Here is a 22,114-nt window from a genome sequence, read left to right as displayed (position 1 = left end):
TATTTTACATGAATTTATGCTCATTTAATATCAGCAATGTAAATAGTCATCTGGAATTTTGCATGAACATTAATTTTAGAGATGCTAAAATAATTGCCATATTGATATTACAAAGAGTTGTTTAATTGTCTCCTTGAGTTTGTAAAATGTATACATTTAAAATTTTATATTATACATTGTTTTAAATTGTGATATTGACTTTCACATTATTTTTCCAATATTTAGGACATATTAGCTTACTAAATGATTTGTTAAAGTACAAAATATTCCTAATGGCACAATACATTTACAACTGTGCTTAACCTTCTGTCATTGCTTACTAATTGTCAGAAAAAAACAAACTTCCAAATTTAAAATTAATTTGCAGTGAGTTGAAAATTGATCTCTACATTTTCAATTAATGCAAATAGAAACCTTTTCTAGTGTGGTCATTAATCATGAACTATGTGCAGTCATATAGGCAAAACTAAAATCAATACCAGGAAAAAGTATAAAATAAATTTATTACAATAAAACTTGATTTGTAGCATTGCCTAATTACTCCCTTTTTAGCATTTTTAACTACATTCTGTTACTTTAATAAGATACCCATATCTGGATATTTTATAAAGAATTTTATTTAGCTCAAAGTTCTGGAGGTTTAAGGGCTTGGCTGGGTTCTGGTTAAGGCCTCATAGTGGGTTGCCTCATGGTATGAAAGGCAGAGATCACATGAAGAGGTGGGAAGTCAAAGCAAGAAGAAGGGTCAATCTTATAATCACCTTCCAGGGAAACTAACTGAAGAATCACTTCTGGGGTCAGAACTTACAATTACTTCCCCAAAGTCCCCACCTTTTGGAAGTCCCACCACTTATTAACATTGACTCACTGGGATCCAAGCTTCCAAAACATGAACTTTTGGGAGACAGATAAACCATACCTAAACCATTGTACCACTTCTCCCCATTGTCCTTAAGTTTAATAACTATATTTTGAATTACCTATAGGCCTCTCTACTCCAAAGCTCTCATTAACAGATCCAGGTCACTGAAGCAAAAGAAGTTTAGCAGAAACAATTAGGGGCTTGGATCTTAAAATAATTTGCATAAATTATATATAATAGTAATAAACCCACAGGTGATATTCTAAACATTTTCAGTACTAAATGGATGTGACTTTTGTAGGGTTTGTGATGTGAAACGAGAAAGGCAAGTTGTTTCTATAACACATGGTAATATACACAAAATTGTTCACATTATCTGTCAATGATGATAAGGTTCAGCGAGTACTGAAATAGAACCAGATAATCATGTGAAATTGTTAAGAGTCTTGTATTCCATTCTCACTTCACAATAAAGGCTTTATGTTTATTCCAATAATAATATCTAGAGTGGCTAACTCATGGAAATCCCTCAAAAGATACATGAGAAGTTTAAATAATGGTAGAAGGTACAAATGAATGATTGATGCTTGACTACTTAATTTAAGTATCATATTTGGAATTTGTAAAGTCACTGTGCAGGACACATGGGAAACGGAGGACAGGGGAAGAAGACTGTGTATAATCACAGCTTTTAGACACTAAGAGACATGAATACCTGGGCAGATGTGGATTGTGAGGAAAAAACAACACAAGAACTATTTAATTAGAATTATTTGCTCATGAGGAAATCCTGAAGGATTTGGTGACCAACCAGATATGAAATTAGGTCATGGCCAAGTTGTTGTCCTTTGCAAATTGTATTATTCTTTAAATGTTTTGCCCCATTTAATTAAGAATGACATCATTACTTAGCATGTTCTCTGAGATTTGCAGCATTCTTAGAACTCCAAAAAGGCAGAGAAGATTTGAATTTTATGCATTTCTGAATGAAAGAGAAATAAAATATTAGAAAGGAATTCAGCATTCCTTATTTTTTAGTGTTAAATTTAAAGCTGTTTTCTCTTTTAATGCTGACAGACTCTTTTTGGAGTCTAGTCATAAAAATATTCTCCTAAGACAAAAATAGATTTTGTTTTGGATAAACTCTGAATGGCGATGACTGAGTGGGGTCCAAAGGCAGAGCATTCACAGTGTAGAATATAGAGGCATTTCCCTAAAGGGAAAGTGGAAGTAACTGCACCCTGCTATTGTTAATATTTTATATTTAAATAAAAATAATATAATATACTCTTAAGCTCAGAGAGTACTATTATGACTAGTTTTATACACAAGAACAACATATACAATATAATTTATGCATGTTTATATTATTTCAAAAGTAGTGTGTGTGGAGGGACTTGAGTGTATTTGATAGTATGGGTAAACACGTGTGAACATGAATTGTTGAACTGTTTTATTAAAACTAGTGGTACACAATTGAATAGTGAGTAATAAATCAAAAGTAAATCAATAACTAAATTACCAGATCAGAACTAAAATAGGACAATTTAATGTTATTATACCATAAGCATCATTATCAGTACCTACCGGATTTGTGGGGGATTACAGATCTGTTTAGAAAATACTTTCTGATTTATGTTACTTCTTTTCCTTTTTTTAAGTAGGATAAATATTTACTTCAGGTAGTTTTTTCTAATGAATTTTCACCAGCAGAAAATGTATTATCTCTTATCTTTCCAGGCAATACAGCTAAAGTGTACATTGAGATTCAGGATGAAAATGATCATCCCCCAGTGTTTCAGAAAAAATTCTACATTGGAGGTGTCTCTGAAGATGCAAGAATGTTTGCTTCTGTGCTCAGAGTAAAGGTATGAGAAAATAAATAAGATACAGAACTGGCATGAAAGCAAAGAGCTCAGATACTTGCAGATGAACTATAGCCACATCATTTGGCCTAACTGAATACTTACTCATACTGCATATATAAAAGCATGGAACTTGGAGATACATTAATTAATTTATGCAAACTCAACACAGAATATTTATATGAAGTGAACATTTAGCAACTTTTTGTGCTTTGTTTATAGTCAAAACTGGGAGCAAATTACTTATGGTGTTCTACATTGAATAAGATGTTACAATGCTTATTTTCCTAATATATTTTTATGCCTCTAATTCATGATCACTCCAGAGATTCTCAAAATGGAATTTGTATTGACAAGTGTAAAATCACTAATTTCTAACAAAATATTGTAATAATTATGTAATGATTTTTTTCTGCAATAATTTTTAATTTAAAATGGATAGTGTAAAAATAAAATTATGAATTTTAATATTTTATTATAATAATGTTAAAGTTTAAAAATCCTTTGTATTTCAGAAAATTTTTGCTAATCTTAAAATTTTTAAATTATATTAGAGTAAAGCTGATAGCTTCTAATTTTTCTGTAACATTCACAAAGACATTTAAAGACACTTTAAATTGTTAGTAATACAAAAAATTGGAATGATTTCATTACCATGGAATATTTTAAAATATTCCATTTTATTGGGGGAAGAATTTAGAAGACAGTACATTTCAGATTGTCAATTATAGAGTTATTTTTCCTGAAAGTTTGTTAATAATCATTTTAATAACTATAAATACACAAACATAAGACATAAATAATCTCTGTAAATTTAGCTTTTGATTGCTTCTGATTTTGCACATGAGTAGATGCCCGTCTTTCCCTATTAGCAAGAGCATCATGATTAGAGTTTTCTAACTTGCATTTTATTACCTATCAAGATCCCTTAGTAAGAAAAAGAACTTCAAATCAAGCAAATAAAGCAAGTATGTTGTGCTTGTAAAATAGCTCTAGTATAGTGTCAAGTACTGACTCCTGATCTGAATCACCAGTTTTAAGTAAAAGTTTTAAACACATTTGTCAATCACATTTTATCTAACTTATAATTTATATGTAGCAATCTTTTGTAGCTGATTTTTACCTTATTTTATATTTTGGTCCCCAAAACTATGGATTGATTCAGTTCAGCTACTTAGCTAATAGTTTTGAATGTATTAAGCACTATTCTAGAGGTTGGATATGAAGAAAATGAAAATATAATCAAACAAAAAAATCAAAATTCTTCTCATAGTAATGCAGACAAACTTGTGGAAGAAACAAATAGATAAGTAAAATCAGTTACTATTTAATGTAACATCATGAAATGATAAATTCTAAAGCAAGAACAAAGCTTCTTAAGGGAAGAAAGAGAGTGCTGTTATTTTAGACAAGAAAGGTAAGAAAGAGTCTCTGAAGGGAAAAACAAATAGTGACATGAACAAAGGAAAAGACCAAAATTTGTGGATTCTGAGGGAAAGAACTTTCTGGGAATTCTAATTTGAAGACCCTAAAGCTAGCAAAAGCTTGGAGCACAAAGTGACTCCAAGAGACTGGTGGGAGATGAGATATCTAGTCTAGAGCTAGAATGTGGGAGTTATTCTAGATGTGTTGAAAAGGAAGCCTGTGAATGATTTCAACCATACAGTATGGCATAACCCAATTTATAGAAGATTATTTTAGATGATGTATGGAATGGAATTTGGGAGTAGATAACAGTGTTTTCTTACAAGAGTGAAATGCTTTACTATTCCAGACAAACTGTTATCTTGGCTTGAACTGTGAAGGTAGACTGTGCAGAGGATGAGAAGGAAGTGAAAATGAGAGCCAAAGGGATTTACTAGCATATTCTACCTAGTGCTTAAGGGAAAATCAAGGATGACTGGGAGATTTTTCTTCTAAACAGATCCTCATCCCTCCCCCTGGTGTTGTAACAATAGAAATCAAGAGATCATATATAGTAATGTTATGTTAAGCTTATGAAGTTTTATCTGTATGAAAATACAGCTCTTGTCAAGATTATTGTAGATACTCATCTATACTTAAGAGAGAAATTATGGATCAAGACAAAGTCATCTACAAAATGTAGGGAACTAGAAAAGTCTAAAACCTAAGTCCTCGAACTTAAACACTTAGAGTCCAGAAATAGAAGGAAGTCTATCAAAGGATAATGAGAACTTGCAGCCATGAAATAACAGGAATATGAGGAAAATACAAGGTTCATGACCATGCAAAGAAAAGGAATGATAAAAGAAAGATTGTTCCTGTGGATTTTTACATTACTACTTACTCTTTGGGAGTGTCCTGTGCTGGAGTAAAAGAAAACAATAATCCAAATGTTATCATATTCTATGAAAGAAGTTGTAAGATGACTGACTGTGGCAAGGAAATGTAGCAGTGGTTGTCTTAGTCTGTTTTTTGGTGCTATCACAAATTATAATGAAAAATTATTATTGAACTCACACCATTGAAAACTAAAAGTCCAAGACAGGTGGCCCTATCTATTCAGCCTATGGTAAGGACCTTCTGAATACCATGGCACAGATATGCAAGAAAGCAAAAGCAAGTGAGCTGGGAAAGTTCAACTCATCTTATAAAACACATTCTTTTTTTGGTATTTTTGGCAGTACTATGGTTTGAACTCAGGGCTTTACAAGACCAGTAACCATAAGGAGCATTAATTTCTATGAGGTTTGATACCTCCATGACCTAGGCTTTACCTCTAAAAGTCCACCACCTTTCATTACTATTACATGGGAACCGAGCTTCTAGCACATGAACCAACCATTGGAGGGAAAGCCATATCTATATCAGAGCACTGGTATAATCAGATAATAATTGTTTCACAGGAATTGGGTGAGGTAGCAAATGTGAAAGAGTAATATTTTTACAATCAGTGATCAACAGACATGGGCATGCAGTCCTCTACCCCTATATTCTGTGCTAGATAAAGTAACAAAGACACTATATGAGAGAACTATGAAAAACAGTGTATTTTCAAAATAAAGGGTGCAGAGAGAAGGAAGGAATCAAAAAGAAAAGGTAATATGAAAAGGAAAGGTTAAGCATTTAGGAGAACTTCCTGATGATGGACTATGAATTCCAAGGGCTCTTGGGGCAAGTTTGTTAGTATGCGTGAAGCTGAGGTAGGAAACTAAGTCATAAGAGGGTGTATAAGGAACTACATGGGAATGAGTGCCTGATGGTGTGAGTATGCCCTGGAAAGACATATGCACTTCTAGTGATGAAGAAAACAGAAGTGTGTTGATTGATGAGAGAGTTGAACATGTATTGATGTAATTACATGATGAAATAATTCAACTAGGAGAACATAAATTACATCATAGATTGAAAGATAGGATACATATCAATTGATGAAAGAACATAAAGTTTTTTCTGGGGATGAAGAGTTTAAGATTGGCACTGAAGTGTGATTAGCCTTTCTCAAAGTGAGCTCATGTGAGGAGGATAGTCAAAGTAGAGGCAACACAGTGAGAAGAAATCAAGTGCAGAGCATATTCATGGAATAAGGTTAAGGGGTAAGGGCTTAAGGAGGTGATATGAATAATAAATCTTTACTGGTCAGCATTTTCAATTGCTGCTTTTAGCCTAGAAGCCTAGAAACTTCTCTTTCTAGAATTGAATCAGAGTGGAAGTGACTTAAGCAGTTCTCAATTCATATTTAAAGCAGAAAAAATATCATTGAAAATAGCACTGAATCAGGGATGGCTATCCTGTTATGCTTGAAAGAAAGATGATATTAAAAATGTGGAAGTAGTCCAGGATTGTGAAAGAGGCTCTCATACCACTTGCTCTATAATACTAGAGTAATACCAGATTTCATCTACCATGAATGAAAGTTAACATTTTTAGTCTATCATAAAATACAGAATGATGAAAGTTAAATTCAAAAATATGCTGTGTGCAGGAAAAGGAAGAAGTATTTCATGGAATTGGATTGACAAAGTAAGATGAAACTTTGAAACATCAATGAAAAAAGCTATACTAATTTAGCAGGGTTTCAGCATTGTTAAAAATATGCTGTATAAAAGGTAACACAATAAACTCATTGTTTAAATGCATTATCTGAAATAAGTGATAGAAAATAAAGATGTCATATATCAGCTCTTAAGTGGCACATCTTATATTTGAAAGGACTTGTGATAAGTCCTATATTCTTACTGTGTGTTGAAAATACAGAAGCAGACATAATAGACTGTCCCTCTGCCTTTACAGGGTTAGCATTCCCAAAAAAGTGAGATAAAAAGAAATAAGGACATTTGCATGGATTAAATATCCGATGTACTTTAAATTCCAGTTTACATTATACTGAGTGGAAAAAAATCATCTGGAATGTGGTTAACAGTGGGATAATTTAAATGATACACCTTTGGTTTTATATACTTACGTTGTCTAAATATAGCAAATACTCTTAATTGACTTTTTTTTTTTTTTGCTTAGCAGAATCCAATTTTCTTCAGGTATCTATTGTCCTTGGCAATCATGTTTTTCAGAGGAGGTAAAACCTCCTCTGAAAACTGAAAAGTCTGAACCAGTCACACTTGTCTTCTTAACCTCATAAATAATGAATTTAGACATGGAAATTTGCTTATTTCTGAGTAATTTATTGAGCAATAAAGGAAGTTTCCTGAGGAGGTTCCAGGACAAAGACATTTTACACTGGCTCAATAATTTGAATATCTATGTCATGTTCAAGTAATTCTTGGATTATGTTAAAAACACACAGAACAAAAAGACTAATCTGGAAAGATCAACATTCACTATGGTTTAATGCTAATATATTTGTCACAACTGGTTCCATCAAATTGATTTCCACTGGTGAAAAGTAATCAGTCTTTTTAATTACATAAAGAGTGAGAAGAAAATTTAACGTTAATTTTTCTCTTCAAGTCTCCAATCCTGTTAGCATGAGTTAAAAATACCGCCCTCAAATATACAGTCAGAATATTTGAGAGCAAGGGCTAAAACAGGCATTTGTACATCCACGTTAATACTAAAATACTAAAAAGTACAAACAATTCATATTTCCATCTATGGATCAGTGAATAATCAAAATGTGGTCTACACAGACAATAGAATATTATTCAGCCCCAAAAGGAAATAAATTTTGACACATGCTATATCACGAATAAACATCGAAGCCATGATGCTAGAAAAAATATTGTATAACTCCATGTTATGAGGTTGCTAGAGTAGTCAATAATTCATAGAGACAGAAAATAGAATAATATTTGCTAGGTGCTAGAGGGAAAAATGTGGATCTATTGTTTAGTGACTACAGAGTTTCAATTTGGGAAGATGAAAAAGTTCTATTACATGAATAGCAGTGATGTTTGCAGAATAATGTGAATGTACTTAATGACAGTGAATCCTGTGCTTATAAATGGTTAAAACGGTAAGTTATACTATGTGTATTGTAACACAGTAAGAAAAAAGATTCCCAAGGGAGGATTTTGGATAGAATATGAAACAGCTCTTTTCCCAGCTATTGCTGTTAATTAGTATCCATTTTGCTGCAGTTAATATGAATATGAAGCTTAAGTTCAGATGCAGAAGTAATTTACTTTTGATTTTGTAGCCATGTTTTCAAATGTTTTGTTCCATAATACACCCTCGTGATATCAGTACCAGTTGTAGGAACATAGCAGCTATGCTCCTGATGTGGATACAGTGCAACACCTGAGCCTGAAAGAGCACACATCGAATGTATGGGAACTTGTGTGTTGAAAAAGTACCCTCAAAACTCTGAGCCAGCCCTCTCTTGGGGTAGGCTATTAGCTGAATACCAAAAACTGAAATGTCCTACACTAATGAAAAATGACTGATAAACTTGCTTATATCTGTATAACAGTTTAGTGTGGTCAAGATTTCATAAATGACTAAAAGAGAAGAAATAAGATAAACACTTCTGACACATATTTTTTAAAAATACTACAAAGAAACAGTATAAAGAATACAGAAAAAACTTTAAAAATGTAACTATCTAGGCAATAAAATAAAGGTTGAAAAAAGCCATGAATATTTGCAAATATATTCATAATTTTCTTTGTAAGGTAGGAATGATTAACCTTGGCCTTTGCACATTAACTTTTTGTTCCTCTTGGACTTTGAGAAAATTTTAATGTAATTATTTTCCTAAAAAGCTGTTTAATTGTTTTAGTGTATAGAATGTACTTAAATCAATAATAAATCAAATAAAAATAAATTTCATTAAAATAAAAAAATTCAAATAAAATAAAAACTTTTACCTATGCATTAGATGCAGTTATTCCTTGCTATATTGTTGGTAAAAAGAAAGATTAGTAAAGCTGAGTAACTTTCTCAGTATGCCTCAACAAATCTCCAAAGAAGTGAGAATTGAAAACTAGATCAACCTTAATACAATACCTGTTTTTGTAACCTCTACATTATATTCCTTCCCAGAAGTAAGAAGTAGAATCATGGCAGAAAAGAGCATATTAAGTTTCTGTGAAAACATGAGAGGTAGCTGGGTGCCATTGGCTCAAGCCTATGATTTTAGTTACTTGGCAGACTGAGGTAGGGAGGATCCCATTCAAGGCCAGCCCAAACAAACATTTCCTGAAAAGCCAAAACGGACTGGAAGTGAGTCTCCTGTGGTAGACTGACTGCTTTATTAGCATAAAGCTCTGAGTTCAAACTCATCTCCACCAAAACAAACAAAAAACATAAGAGATAAGGAATATGGCTGCTAGTTTTTTTTTTAAACTAAGATGGGCTATCCATAAGCTATAGGTATGCCTTTTAATGAATTACTGATTTTCGAATTAGGAAAATACATTTTACGTTGAAGTTTTTTAGCTTTAATTACAATACTAAGAGTAACATGACCCATAATTTCCTTAGGGATTTCGCTTCTTGTCAAAATTATGAATTTAGTCTTGATATTTAATGAGTATTATACATCTGTCATAATTTTTCATTTATTTAGACCCACTGGCAAAAATGAAATGTTAAGTGAACCATTTTTTCCTGAATGAGTGGCTTGTTTTTGCATTAAGTTGCAAACTATGTTGTACTTTATGATTTTCCAGAAATTTAAGTTTTGTCTACTGAAACCTGAAAGAAAAATGTTTGAGACACACTTTCAGTAATTTAAAAAGATGAACACAATACCAGCTGTGGCATTTTAACTTCCTGTCTGATTTCTTTAAATATTCTGCCTTTATTCTCATCATGTTCCTCTTTGATATTTTTCTATATTTTATCTCATATATTTTGAGAATTGGTGATATATGCAGACAGAGAACTGCTACAGTCTTTTGTATTTCTGCACTGTATCCTTTTTTTAATTTTAATTTTTTAAAATATAATCTATTGTTATTAACTCAAGTTATCATGTGCAATTGATAACTTGAACATATTTCTCCTGTATAACTTAAATGCTTCATTGCTTCTGATAGTCTATGCACTCCAAATCTTTATTTTTTCCCTCATGTAAAGTTGAGAGCCATGAAAAACAACCACCAATTTCTGATATGTAACAGCTTTCTTATTTTCCTGAGCAAGTAAAATATAGTTATGTTGCTTTTAACATAAATTAAAAACTATTTTGTGGATATAAATTAAGTATACAATAAAATATAAGTGCATACATATTTTACTCTCTTTCTCTCTCTTTTCCTTCTTATACAAATCAGTATTTTTATTGCCAACAGAAGGAAAACCAAAAATCATTTTTCACTTTGTGGGAATTCAATTTGCTCTTCTTAGTTTGAATGTAATTTAATTTAGAATTGCCTTTGTTGTCATTGCTTAAGTTAGAGATAGAACTACTTTTCCCACACTATACTTATCTGAAAAAATGAGGAAAGCTTGAATATTTTAAAAGTCAAAGAAAATTAACTCCTGTAACTAGAAATTTCCCTAAAAATAGAGTTTGGGAACTTTCATGAAATTTCAACCATTGAACATGATACATGCAGAGAAAGTAATTTATTCGGTGAATGACCAACTCATTTTGCCTCTATTAGACATCTTGGTGGTTCATATATGTCAGTCTGATTGCACTCTTGTAGGATCACAAATTTATTCAATATTTTCATATCTTGCAGATGATTAAATGTGCAACAACCCACAGTATAGCTGTGGGATATTATTTTTTGAGTTTAGCCTGTGTTTTCTTTTAGGAGATTTTATATGTTATAGAGCAGTGATGACTGTGAACTCTCCTTTGTTATGTGAACTCTCCTATCTTTTAAGGACTGCCTCCTCCATCATCTCACAGATGTCTGTCAAGAATATTGACACTTGGTTCTCCCTTTTAAAATTACAGAATTTCCCTTAGTATGAAAACTGTACTGCAAGAAACAGTTATAAAAATAGCTCAGATAAATAGAAATTGCTCTTGTCTGAAATAGCTAATAATTTTCTAAAACTTCATTTTACTCTGTGCTGTACTAATCTGACAGGAGACCTATAAAACTAATCTAAACAAAAATGAGGGAAAAATGTCTTGAGGAAAGTTTTCACTCTTACTTCTCAAATTAATCTTAATTTGAACTATTAATTTATCCAACAGGAAGAGTAAAGTATACAAGTTCCTTAAAATGCATTATAAAGAAAATTTAGTTCCAAGGAAGTCAGAAGGAATAGAAGAATATCCCTAGCAGTTCTAATTAATTTACCTTAATGAAAACCAGCAGGTCTGGAGCAAGATTTTATACATTAAGGGAATATAATTTGATTCATTAGTTCATAAGTCATTGTACTTCTGAAAATTGCAAAGAGAATTTAAAAATGTTTTTTAAAATGGTCAAAGAAATGTCTTGATTCACAAAAGTTCATTCTATTTATAGGAATAACATCTAAGTATTTCCATCAAGTAGGTGGCTTAGACTTTATGAGGTTGCTACACTAGTTCCATAACACATTTCTCTCTGTTATAGTTTCGTTTTAGTTCCTGCATTTTCCCCTTAGACACCCATGGCCTCTTCTGGGCCTAGTAATGTAGAAAATGTCAAAAGTCAGTAAGGCTTACAGTATTTTGAAACATTTCATAGTTATCCAAAGTGCATAAACCCCAAGATATTCTATAAGCCAATATCAAAGAAAATATTTTGATGTAAAATTGCTGTAAAATATTTATGAAGTAGAAATTTGTAGTGAGGGGATATATGTGTTTGTGTGTGTGTGCATTCATATTTAGTAGATAATATTAAACTGTTTTCCAAAAGTCATACCAATTTATATTACCCTTGCAATATTTGACACTCCGGTTTTGTAAAATTTTGCTTATTTTACTTTAGCCATTCTCATAAACATAGTTGTTCCTTGTGGTTTATTTTCTAATTCCCCAGTACTTAATGGAGTTTAAATGTCTCTATGTACACTTTTGCAATAGTTATATCATCTGTATACAATACTTATTCTAGTCTCATTCAAATTTTCTCTGCAGCAGTCTGTTGTTTGGTTTGGTTTTCTCATTTAGTTCTTGGATTTCTTTCCATACTTTGAATTCGCCATATTTGTTACTTGTACATGCATTGCAGGTATCTTCTTCCAACATATGACTTACATATTCACTTTATTATGCTATTTCATAACCAAAATAGTATATTAATTTATTAATTAAATTTAGAATTTTTTGTGTCCAGTTTAAAAGCACTTTGACTAACACACAATTATAGATATATTTTCCTATACTTATTTCTTCACATTTTATTTCATCTCTCATTTTTAGACCTACATTCAGTATGAAATTTTGTGTAGTGGTGGTGCTGGTGGTGCTGGTGGTGGTGGTGGTGTGTGTGTGTGTGTGTATGTGTTTGTGTGTGTATGTGTGTGTGTGTATGTATGTGCTTGGAGTGAGGTAGGGAGGGTGTCAAGTATTTAAAAAAAAAATTTGTATCAGTATTGAATGGACCCAGCACTATCTTCCAAAGAGACTATTCTCTCTCCACAACAGTCACATTTTGTCTTTGTTTTAAGTTAGATGACCATAGATCAAGAGGCTTATTTATGACACTTTATTCTGTTCTATTGATCTATTTGTCTGTTCTCACACCAATAATCTATTCTCTGAACTACAACAATTTTATATCTGACATAGTGTGTTATGCTTTATTTTATGTATATGTGTTTACTTCTCTTGAACCTGTGTGCTCATTACCATACATAGTTAAAATCACCTTATCAGTTTTCACAGGTAAAAAATACTTATTTATCTTTTGGAGCATTTCTTAGGGTCTATTGAATCTACAGACTTATTTAGGGAGAATATCAGTTGTATATAATTGGGTAGAGGCAGACATATTTCCGATCTAGATTCATATAGACCAGCAAACTCCATTCATTATTCTACATAGAAAATTTTTAATGGTGGGTTCTCTGCAGTTTGGGGTAGAGAAAAGAATAATATTTTACTTGTATTCTCTTATATTTTTACCCATACATAGCAAGGCTAAATTAAATTCTACATGTCATACCATTTCAGCGTAGCTAAAGTTATGACTTTTATTTGCTTGACTGATTATTAGTTTGGTTTTTAAGGGCCTGTGTTCTCTTGTCCCCAATGTTTTATTTATTTCATTTTACAAAGTTCTAAGGATAGGACCCAGTGCCTTGTACATGCTAGGCAAGTGTTCTACCACTGAGCTACATCTTCAGGCCCCCTGTATTTTATAAGTTGAAGGAATATTGGGAAGAATGTTGACATTTCATGAGAAGACCATAATATTCTGAAAAGTAAGAAGATAAGTCAAGATTTAGAGACAATTTTAAGTTAAATAAAAATTTAACAATTTTTAAATAACTTGAAATTAAGAAAAAAGCGAAAGGAAGCTTTTCCAAACTTCTGGTGTTTTTAAGCTAATTGTCATGGAAGGAATAAAAAAATCTTTCAAAGTAGCAGATTTATTTTTCTTTTTGGTCTGAATAGTTTATTCCCATTTAACCATTCTACTTAATTAATATTAAAGACTTGTCTATTTTAATGCTTAGTTAAACTATGCCAAATACTATTCTTGTGATTTCTAGTAAGAAAGCATTTGCTAGAAAGTTAAAACATTCTCACATTTTTGGCAGTAGCTGAGAGATGTAAAAATCAAGTCCAGTAAGTTAGACTTGGAAGATGAGGAACGGTAATGGGATTGATGGTCAATGTGCAAAAGGACATGGTTTACTGTAGTCCTTGGCTTCAGAATTCAGGATTGTAAACCAAAACAGTGCGATTTGGGCCTAAAAATTGTATAATGAATTCTTCAGATCGGAGAGAGAGTTGTGATATGTGAGCATAGGAACAGCCTATCTTATGTCTTATAATATAGGAAATTAATGAACAGTTCTAACTGGGTGGGAAAAATAAGTGAAAGTGAATCTTAAATGTGGTGGGAAGGAGGATTTACACTCTCTGCAGTGATCAGGCATCACATGGAGAGACGAAAAGTGTGCCTTCCAGACCCAACAAAGCCCTGACACAGTTCAGGATACATTCCTTGTACAATTATGAAACATCTGAAGAGACCCACACCAACTAATACTTAAACAAACTTTGAAGGAGGACTCTTTGTGAGTTTAACATTCCAAGTCAGAGCAACAAATAAGATGTGGAATGAATGCAGCTTAGGCTAAAGGTGGGGACAAAAATAAGAAAGCTGTACTAGTGGGCAGGCAGTGAATAGTGGTTCCTGCTCCAAAGACATGAGGTCATGATAAAAACTACTAGGAGAACTTTTCAACTTAATTCTATGCTGATTGAAGTTTAATCTCCTCTTATGAGTATGCTAAATCACATGATCATGAAAAATAAGGTTAATGAATAAACACACAGGAAGAACACAAAAGTACTGTAACTCTATTTCCTAAAGGCAGAAAGCAGTTGCAGTTTGATTTTCATCATTTAGCCATGAGTGACTTTGGACTTGTTTCTTAATTTCTGTAAGCACAAGGTCTGCAAAATGTGACAGTGATGTCTAATTAATGTATTTTTTATTGTTGTGCTGGATAGAGTACATTATGTCATTTACAAAGGTCCTTACAATAATCAAATGTATCAACTTCTTAAGAATGTAAATGAAAAATTGCATATACTTAGCACAGTTCTCAGATTCCTGAAATCTCAAAAAAATGTTTATAGTTGTGGTTATTACATCTTAGTGGTTCATTTTACAATAGAATAATAGTAATCTTAAAATCAAAATACTCTAAATTCAACATGCACAGTGCATAAAAGTTATTTAAGAACACAATTCTATTGAACACTCAAGTATTTTATCATTGCCCTTGAAACCAAATAGTGAGCTTATCTCTCTAGAATTCACCTCAGTTCACTATAGAATTATAATTCTGCTCTTATCTTAAATGGGGAAAAGAAATAATTATAAGTTGAAAGTTAACATAAGAATAGTTTTCTCCATTATGTCATGAGTAAGTGACTTCTATTTTTGAAATATATTTTAAAGTATTATTTTCAGTAAAATGTTATTTCATTAAAGAGTAATCAATGTAGCTTTCACAGTTTTTATACATTTTAATTAAGTTAATTTGTTCTTTTATAAGAGCATTGATCAGATTGAAATTTATGAGGCATATTTACACCTTTTAAATGATAACTGCTACTATTTTAAACCATGTTATGCAATATTTTTGCATAGATTGTTTTGCTAATATTTTCCATGACTTGATATTTTCTTTTCAGGAAGGCATACTAAATTTTAGGAAAAACTATCTTTTCATAGACAGGTGTGACATTCCGAGTAACAACTCCTAACAGAATATCTTGGGAAAACATTCAATCTTTATATAGTACTGGTATAAATTATCTAGAAAACAATTTTAAAAGAATAATTTGAAAGGGTATATTATAGATTTTCTTTAGCACATTATACCATAGCACATAATAAAACTGAGTAAATAAAATTATAGTAATTAATGTATGACTGATAAATAGAGAAAATAATCTTAAAGATACTTTAGTTAAAAAATAGACGTGGCAGTGTTGCTCAAGTGGTAGAGCACTTGCTTATCATGCATGAGGCCCTAAGTTCAAACCCCAGTAGCACTAAAAAATTTTTGAAAAAAAAATTTAAAAATAACTAAAAGACAGTTAAATTTGTTAAATAGATTTTTTTGTATAGGAAAAGAGCATCATAAATTGGAAAAAGTCATCAATTTAAGAATGGTTATAGAAATCGCCTAAATCTTCTCTTGTAGCTAAATATGTTCAAAACTGCCAGTTCTCAAAGTAAAGTGCTCATAGAAAGTTATGAACAGCAGAAAATTTGTCTTTCACAGTTATAAAGTGAATTATCTACAAAAATTTAAAAATGAAACAGTCCTTTGTCTGGCATTAATGGATCACAGCATGCCAAGTAATCTTTCCTGGCTCCTCCTGAGCATATTAATGGCATGGTTTGTTAATAATCATGAAAATTAGAAATCTCTAATGAGAAAAGAAAAAGAACACAATGAAAATCTGCATTATATCCACATTGATAAGGGACTGATTGGCACTAAATGCAAGTAAAACAATGAATTCTTTTTCAACATGCCATTTAATGGAGCAGCATTACTAATAAGGTTTTAAGAAACTATACTTCCTACAAGTGTTGATGTTTGGCTGTCTTTGAAAAGAGGTGTAGAGACGAAGCCACATGCCTCAATTTAATTCCTGCTGCTCTCTGATAGCATCATATAAAGAGTGGGCAATTTTAAATTATAATTTAGAAGTTAAGCTATCAATTCAGCACAGGTGTCACCTCAGGATGAAATAAGGAACCTAAGTAATAAACTTTAGCCCACCACATATTCCTATCAATATAATCAGCTTATTGGAAAACCCTCAAAGGACCCTGGAGTCAAAATTATATGATCTCCTCAATAGCTGCACAGTTTGGGGTCATTTACTGAGTCTTCCATGATTCAGGAATGACTTTTGAGGATGGCTTTTGTACTATCTACCATAGTTAAGACTATTAAATGATACCCTGATTATACAATGTTTAGACTGAAGCAGGACCATTCCTATACTCTCAGATGGGTGTGTGTGTGTGTGTGTGTGCTTGTATGTGTGCCCCACTATATAGTCCAGGCTGGCCTTGAACTCAAGTTTCCCCTGTCTCAGTCTCCCAAATGCTGGGATTACAAACATGTGCCACTGCGCTTAACATTTTTGAATGTTTTTAACCTGTCCCTTATTTCTTTTTCAAAGCAAAACAAAGCAATCAATCTTTTCAAAGAGGAGTGATTTTACTATGAAAGTTATCTAGAAATTTTCTTTCCAGCTTTAGTTATTTTGGTGCTCTCTGGCAAACAATTTATGATGGTTTCTGCAAACTTTTGGTCACCACCCTGAACACCACGCTGGAAAAACTGTTAGTAAACCATTCTTAGAGGATCTGTTTTTCATAGAAATTCTGTTTGTGTATGTAATAGACATGTTCCCTCACAGAGATCTGTTGAATGGTAGTTCTCCAAATAAGGGTGGTAAGAACAGAAAACATTTAACAGTTAAAATGTGAAAAATAACATAAAGAAAAAGGTAGATGTATTTTAAAATAAGTTTGGTTTATATAATTTTTATGCTACTCTTTTTCTTATGTGATGGTTGACTTAGAAAAAAGTTGAAATAAATATCTTAATGACTGTTAATAACCAAAAATAGTAGGCAACAAAACCGTCAGAATGAGATGATCCTAAGTGACAGAAAAAATAAACACACACACACACATTTGTGCACCAAATATATATTCAAGCTCGGCCAGGCATGGTTGGGTACAGCTGTAATCCCACCTACATGGAAGTAAGAGTTAGGAGAATCATGAGTATGAGGCCATCACAGGCAAAAGCACTGAAAAACAAACTAAAAGCAAAAGTGCTAGGGCATGGCTCAAGTGATAGAGTACTTGCCCAGCAAATGTGGATAACCTTAATTCAATACCCAGTACCACCAATATCTCTCTCTATACATGTATATATGGGTATATATGTATATATGTATATATGTAATAAGTATATACATATATACTAATAAGTGCAAAATAATAAAAGGTTTTCAGTATTAAACACATTATGAGGGAATTGGCTTATTTAAATTGTTGTGTTTTCATCTTTACAAATAACACAGCACAAAAAGAATTAAATGTAAATAATTTAGTGATATTTAAATAGAAAATGAAGGGAAAATAAGAATCATAATCTTTTTAAAACATATTCATAAATTACTCTAATTTCAATTATGGTTCACAAAAGTAACTGTATTTCTTAAAAACCAGCAATTTGCAGTACTAATATTTTCACAAGTTATCTGAAAGTAGAATTTGACCAAACTGCTTTGTAGAAATTCACTTTGGTCCATTTCTTTTTATCCAAAATCCCAATAATTTTGGATCATAGGCACTGCCACAGTAGCCTCATTTTATTCTTAAACAGATACCTATAATCTTCCTTTCATCTATTTTATGCTTAGTTCTCAATATATTTTTGACTACTTTCACATCAAAATATTGCAAATGTTAAAGAAAATATTTGTAATATCTTGGCAAAATTATCTGAGCATACACATTTTAGAAATATTATGCTTTAGAATATATGGATACCCCATTGCTTGATTTTTTTTCTCCAATGATTAAAAAAAAGTCAGGGAACCAGGTGTGCAGCAAACCTGTGATCCCAGCAACTGGGTGGCTAAGGCAGGAATATCTGAAGTTTGAGGTCATTCTGGGCTTTAATAGAGAAACTCAGTCTCAAAAACAAAGTTATGGGTGTCCAATAATGTGATAAAATGGATGTGAATGTCAGAAGATAAGGTGTCTTACCTGTACATATCTAATTTCTCTAAGTTTACTCCAGTCATATGCTTAAAGATTTCACAAGCAATTAAGAAATTTACTTTACTGGAACAGCTGTTTCTTCTTAGAAAATTTTTAGTTGTTGTACAAACAGATAAAAGACATTATGTTATAAAACAGCAAAACAAATATATATTGATACACAAGCAATTAAGATTTCACAAGCAATTAAGAAATTTACTTTACTGGAACAGCTGTTTCTTCTTAGAAAATTTTTAGTTGTTGTACAAACAGATAAAAGACATTATGTTATAAAACAGCAAAACAAATATATATTGATACATTTACACATATAAACACATAAATATGCATACATGCAGAGAGAGAGAGAGAGAGAGAGAGAGCACTAAAGTATCACCAGTTTAAATGAAGGACATCAGACAGACACTTCTTTTGTGCCATTTATATTAAATGCTGAAATTTAAATAAATTCAAGGGAAAAATTTTATTGACCCATTTACAAGCAGCAAAATTTCAGCATGTAAATATAATCTTCTTTACAATTAGTGTCACTTTAACAACACTAAAGGCTTTCTTGGATCATTATTAGTTTCATCACAGTACTTTATGTTAAGTGAACTTTTGAATGTTTGAAATTTTTTCCAAAGTAAAAGTTTTATAAATTTGATTCTATTTGTTTTGCTATGCTCCCTTTCTATAAAATTCAAGATAAATAATGTTTTTTCTTTCTGTAATAAAGTTCTCTGTTTGTGTTTGTTAATTCCTTCATAGATAGGCAAAAAAAGAATTCCAGAATTTATAGGCAATTCACAATTCAGATTTAATATTTAAATAAATGATCACAGTTTTCCTTGGTTTTCTAATAAATTTAGTAGCAGAAGAAATAAGTAGACTTCATATTTGGGAAACTTTTATGTCATGAAAAATGTCATTACTTATCTTTTAAACATTTAATTGTGCTTTAAAATAAATTTTACATATAGGTACATGTCTGCATTTGAAAGAAAAAAATAGATTTCTGTGGAACAACATGATGCAAGTTCATAAATAAATGAAAAACATACTTTGTTAAATAAATTTTTTATTGTCGTGCTGGGTGGGGGTACTTGTAACCTTTACAAAAGCTCTTACAATGTATCAAGTATATCATACTTGAATTCACTCCCTCCACTGTTCTCTTTCATTCCCCACTTCCCCCGATTCCTGGAATAGTTTCAACAGGTATCATTTTTGCATTTATATACATGCGTATGCATTCTTTGCATTATATTCATCCTCTTACCCTTTATCCTACCAGCTCCCTTCTCCCACAGGTGCCAAACAGCCCCACCTCCCACTCCCATCCCCCCAGGGAAACCTGTTCTGCTTTCCTCTTCTCTGATTTTGTAGAAGAAAAAAACTAAAGGATAACAAGAGAAACATGGCATTTTTGCTAATTTGAGATAAAGATAGCTACACAGGGAGTATACTTGTAATGTTTCCATGCATATATTTGTTACAATCCCAATTGGTTCATTTCTACTAGCGCTCTTCAATCCTCCCTAATCCCCTTCCCATGGTGGCCCTAGTCAGTTTAAGGTTACTACATTCATTCCTATACAGAGAGCACATCAACCACTTTAAAGTTTCTGGTTTCCTTCCCTTGCCCTATCCCTCCTGTGCATGGTCTCCCCACAGTATGACCCCTGTCTAATAGTATTGCTGCATTGATTTTGGGTGTGTAATCTGCATACTTCAGAGAACATGTGGCTTTTGAACTTCTGATCTTTACTAACTTCACTTAAGGTGAAGTTCTACAGTTCCATCCATTTACCTGCAAATGACAAAATTTCATTCTTCTTTGTGGCTGAGTAAAATTCCATTGTGTATAAATATCACATTTTCTTAATCTATTCATCAGTAGTGGGGCATCTTGGCTGTTTCCATGACTTGGCTATTGTGACTAGTGCTGTAATAAACATGGGTGTGCAGGTGTCTTTTTTGTAACCAGATGCACATTCCTTAGGATTTATCCCTAGGAGGGGTATTGCTGGATCATTTGGCAGATCTATTTTTACTTTTTTAAGGAGCCTCCATACTGTTTTCCATGGTGGTTGTAGTAGCTTACATTCCTACCAGCATATGAGGGTTACTTTTTCTCACATCCTTGCCAGCATTTGTTAGTGGTAGTGTTCATGATGCTAGCTATTCTGACAGGAGTGAAGTGGAATCTTAGTGTAGTTTTGATTTGCATTTTCTTTATGGTTAGGGATGGTGAGTGTTTTTTCATGTGCCTTTTTAGCCATTTGGACTTCTTCCATTCAAAACATTCTGTTCAATTCAGTCGCCCATTTATTCATTGGGTCGTTGATTTTTTGGGAGTTTAGATTTTTAAGCTCCCTGTGTATTCTGGTTATTATTCCCATGTCTGATATATATATATATATATATATATATATATATAGCTGGCAAAGATTTTCTTTGCCATTCTGTGGATGGCCTCTTCAATTTATAAACCATTTCTTTTTTAGTTCAAAAGCTTTTTCATTTCATGTAGTCCATTTGTCAATCATTTCTCTGAGTTACTGAGTTGCTTGAGTTCTCCTGAGGAACTCCTTTCCTATGCTTATTACTTCCAGTGTATTCACTGCTCTTTTCTGCAATAGTTTCAGGGTTTCAGGTCTGATATTAAGGTCCTTAATCCAGTTTGGATCTATACTTGTACAGGGTGACAAACATGGATCTAGTATTAGTTTTCTACAAGCAGATATCAAGTTTTTCCCAGCACTATTTGTTGAAGAGGTTCTCTTTTCTCCATCATACGCTTTTGGCAACTTTGTCCAAAATTAGGTGAGTGTAGCTGTGTGTTTTCTTATCCAGGTCCTCTATTCTGTTCCACTGGTCTTCCTATCTGTTTTTGTGCCAATACCATGCTGCTTATATTGCTATGGCTCTGTAGTATAGTTTGAAGTAAGGTATTGTGATACCTCCAGCACTGCTCTTTTTGCTTAGTATTGCCTTGGCTATTTGCAGAATTTTGTGTTTCCAAATGAAATTTAGGGTAGATTTTTCAATCTCTGTGATGACTTTCATGGGGATTTTGATAGGAATTGCATGGAACATATAGATTGCTTTTGGTAGTATAGCCATTTTTACTATGTTGATTATTCTGATCTATGAGCACAGGAGGTCTTTTCACATTATGTAGTCTTCTTTGATTTCTTTCTTCCATAGTTTGTTGTTTTCTTTGTAGATCGTGTCTTTATATGGTGGAGTTGAGTCTATTAACACTCAGTGTTAATATTAAAAGGTATATGGTGATTCCTGCCATTTAGTTGTTTTTGTTGTTTAAGGATTTGAGTGTGTGCAGCCAATTCAATGCTGTGCTCTGAGTACTTGTCTGTTCTTCTAATGAGGTTTAATACTTCCCATCCTTTCATGATTTGTTTTGTTTTCATCTTCTGTGTGTAGAATTCCTTGAACAATCTTCTGTAGTGGTAGCTAAGTGGTCATATATTTAGTTTCTGTTTATCAAAGAAGACTTTTATTCTTCCATCAAATTTAAATGATAGTTTTGCTGGGTAGGGTATCTAGGACTGAAA

At 32.3% G+C, this 22,114-nt stretch overlaps 1 protein-coding gene across 7 annotated transcripts in view; it reads left to right on the top strand.

The window, feature by feature from the left end:
- Positions 1 to 22,114, top strand: part of Pcdh15 (protocadherin related 15) — a 1,704,270-nt gene that overhangs the window by 1,594,244 nt on the left and 87,912 nt on the right. For all 7 annotated transcript variants that reach the window (XM_074078885.1, XM_074078880.1, XM_074078883.1 and 4 more), the window contains one exon: positions 2,603 to 2,730. In XM_074078885.1, the coding sequence (XP_073934986.1) occupies positions 2,603 to 2,730 (128 nt within the window). The remainder of the gene's footprint in view (positions 1 to 2,602; positions 2,731 to 22,114) is intronic.

The sequence above is a fragment of the Castor canadensis genome, chromosome 7, assembly GCF_047511655.1.
Source record: "Castor canadensis chromosome 7, mCasCan1.hap1v2, whole genome shotgun sequence".
Taxonomy (NCBI): domain Eukaryota; kingdom Metazoa; phylum Chordata; class Mammalia; order Rodentia; family Castoridae; genus Castor; species Castor canadensis.
This window is presented reverse-complemented; position numbering and strand designations above follow the sequence as displayed.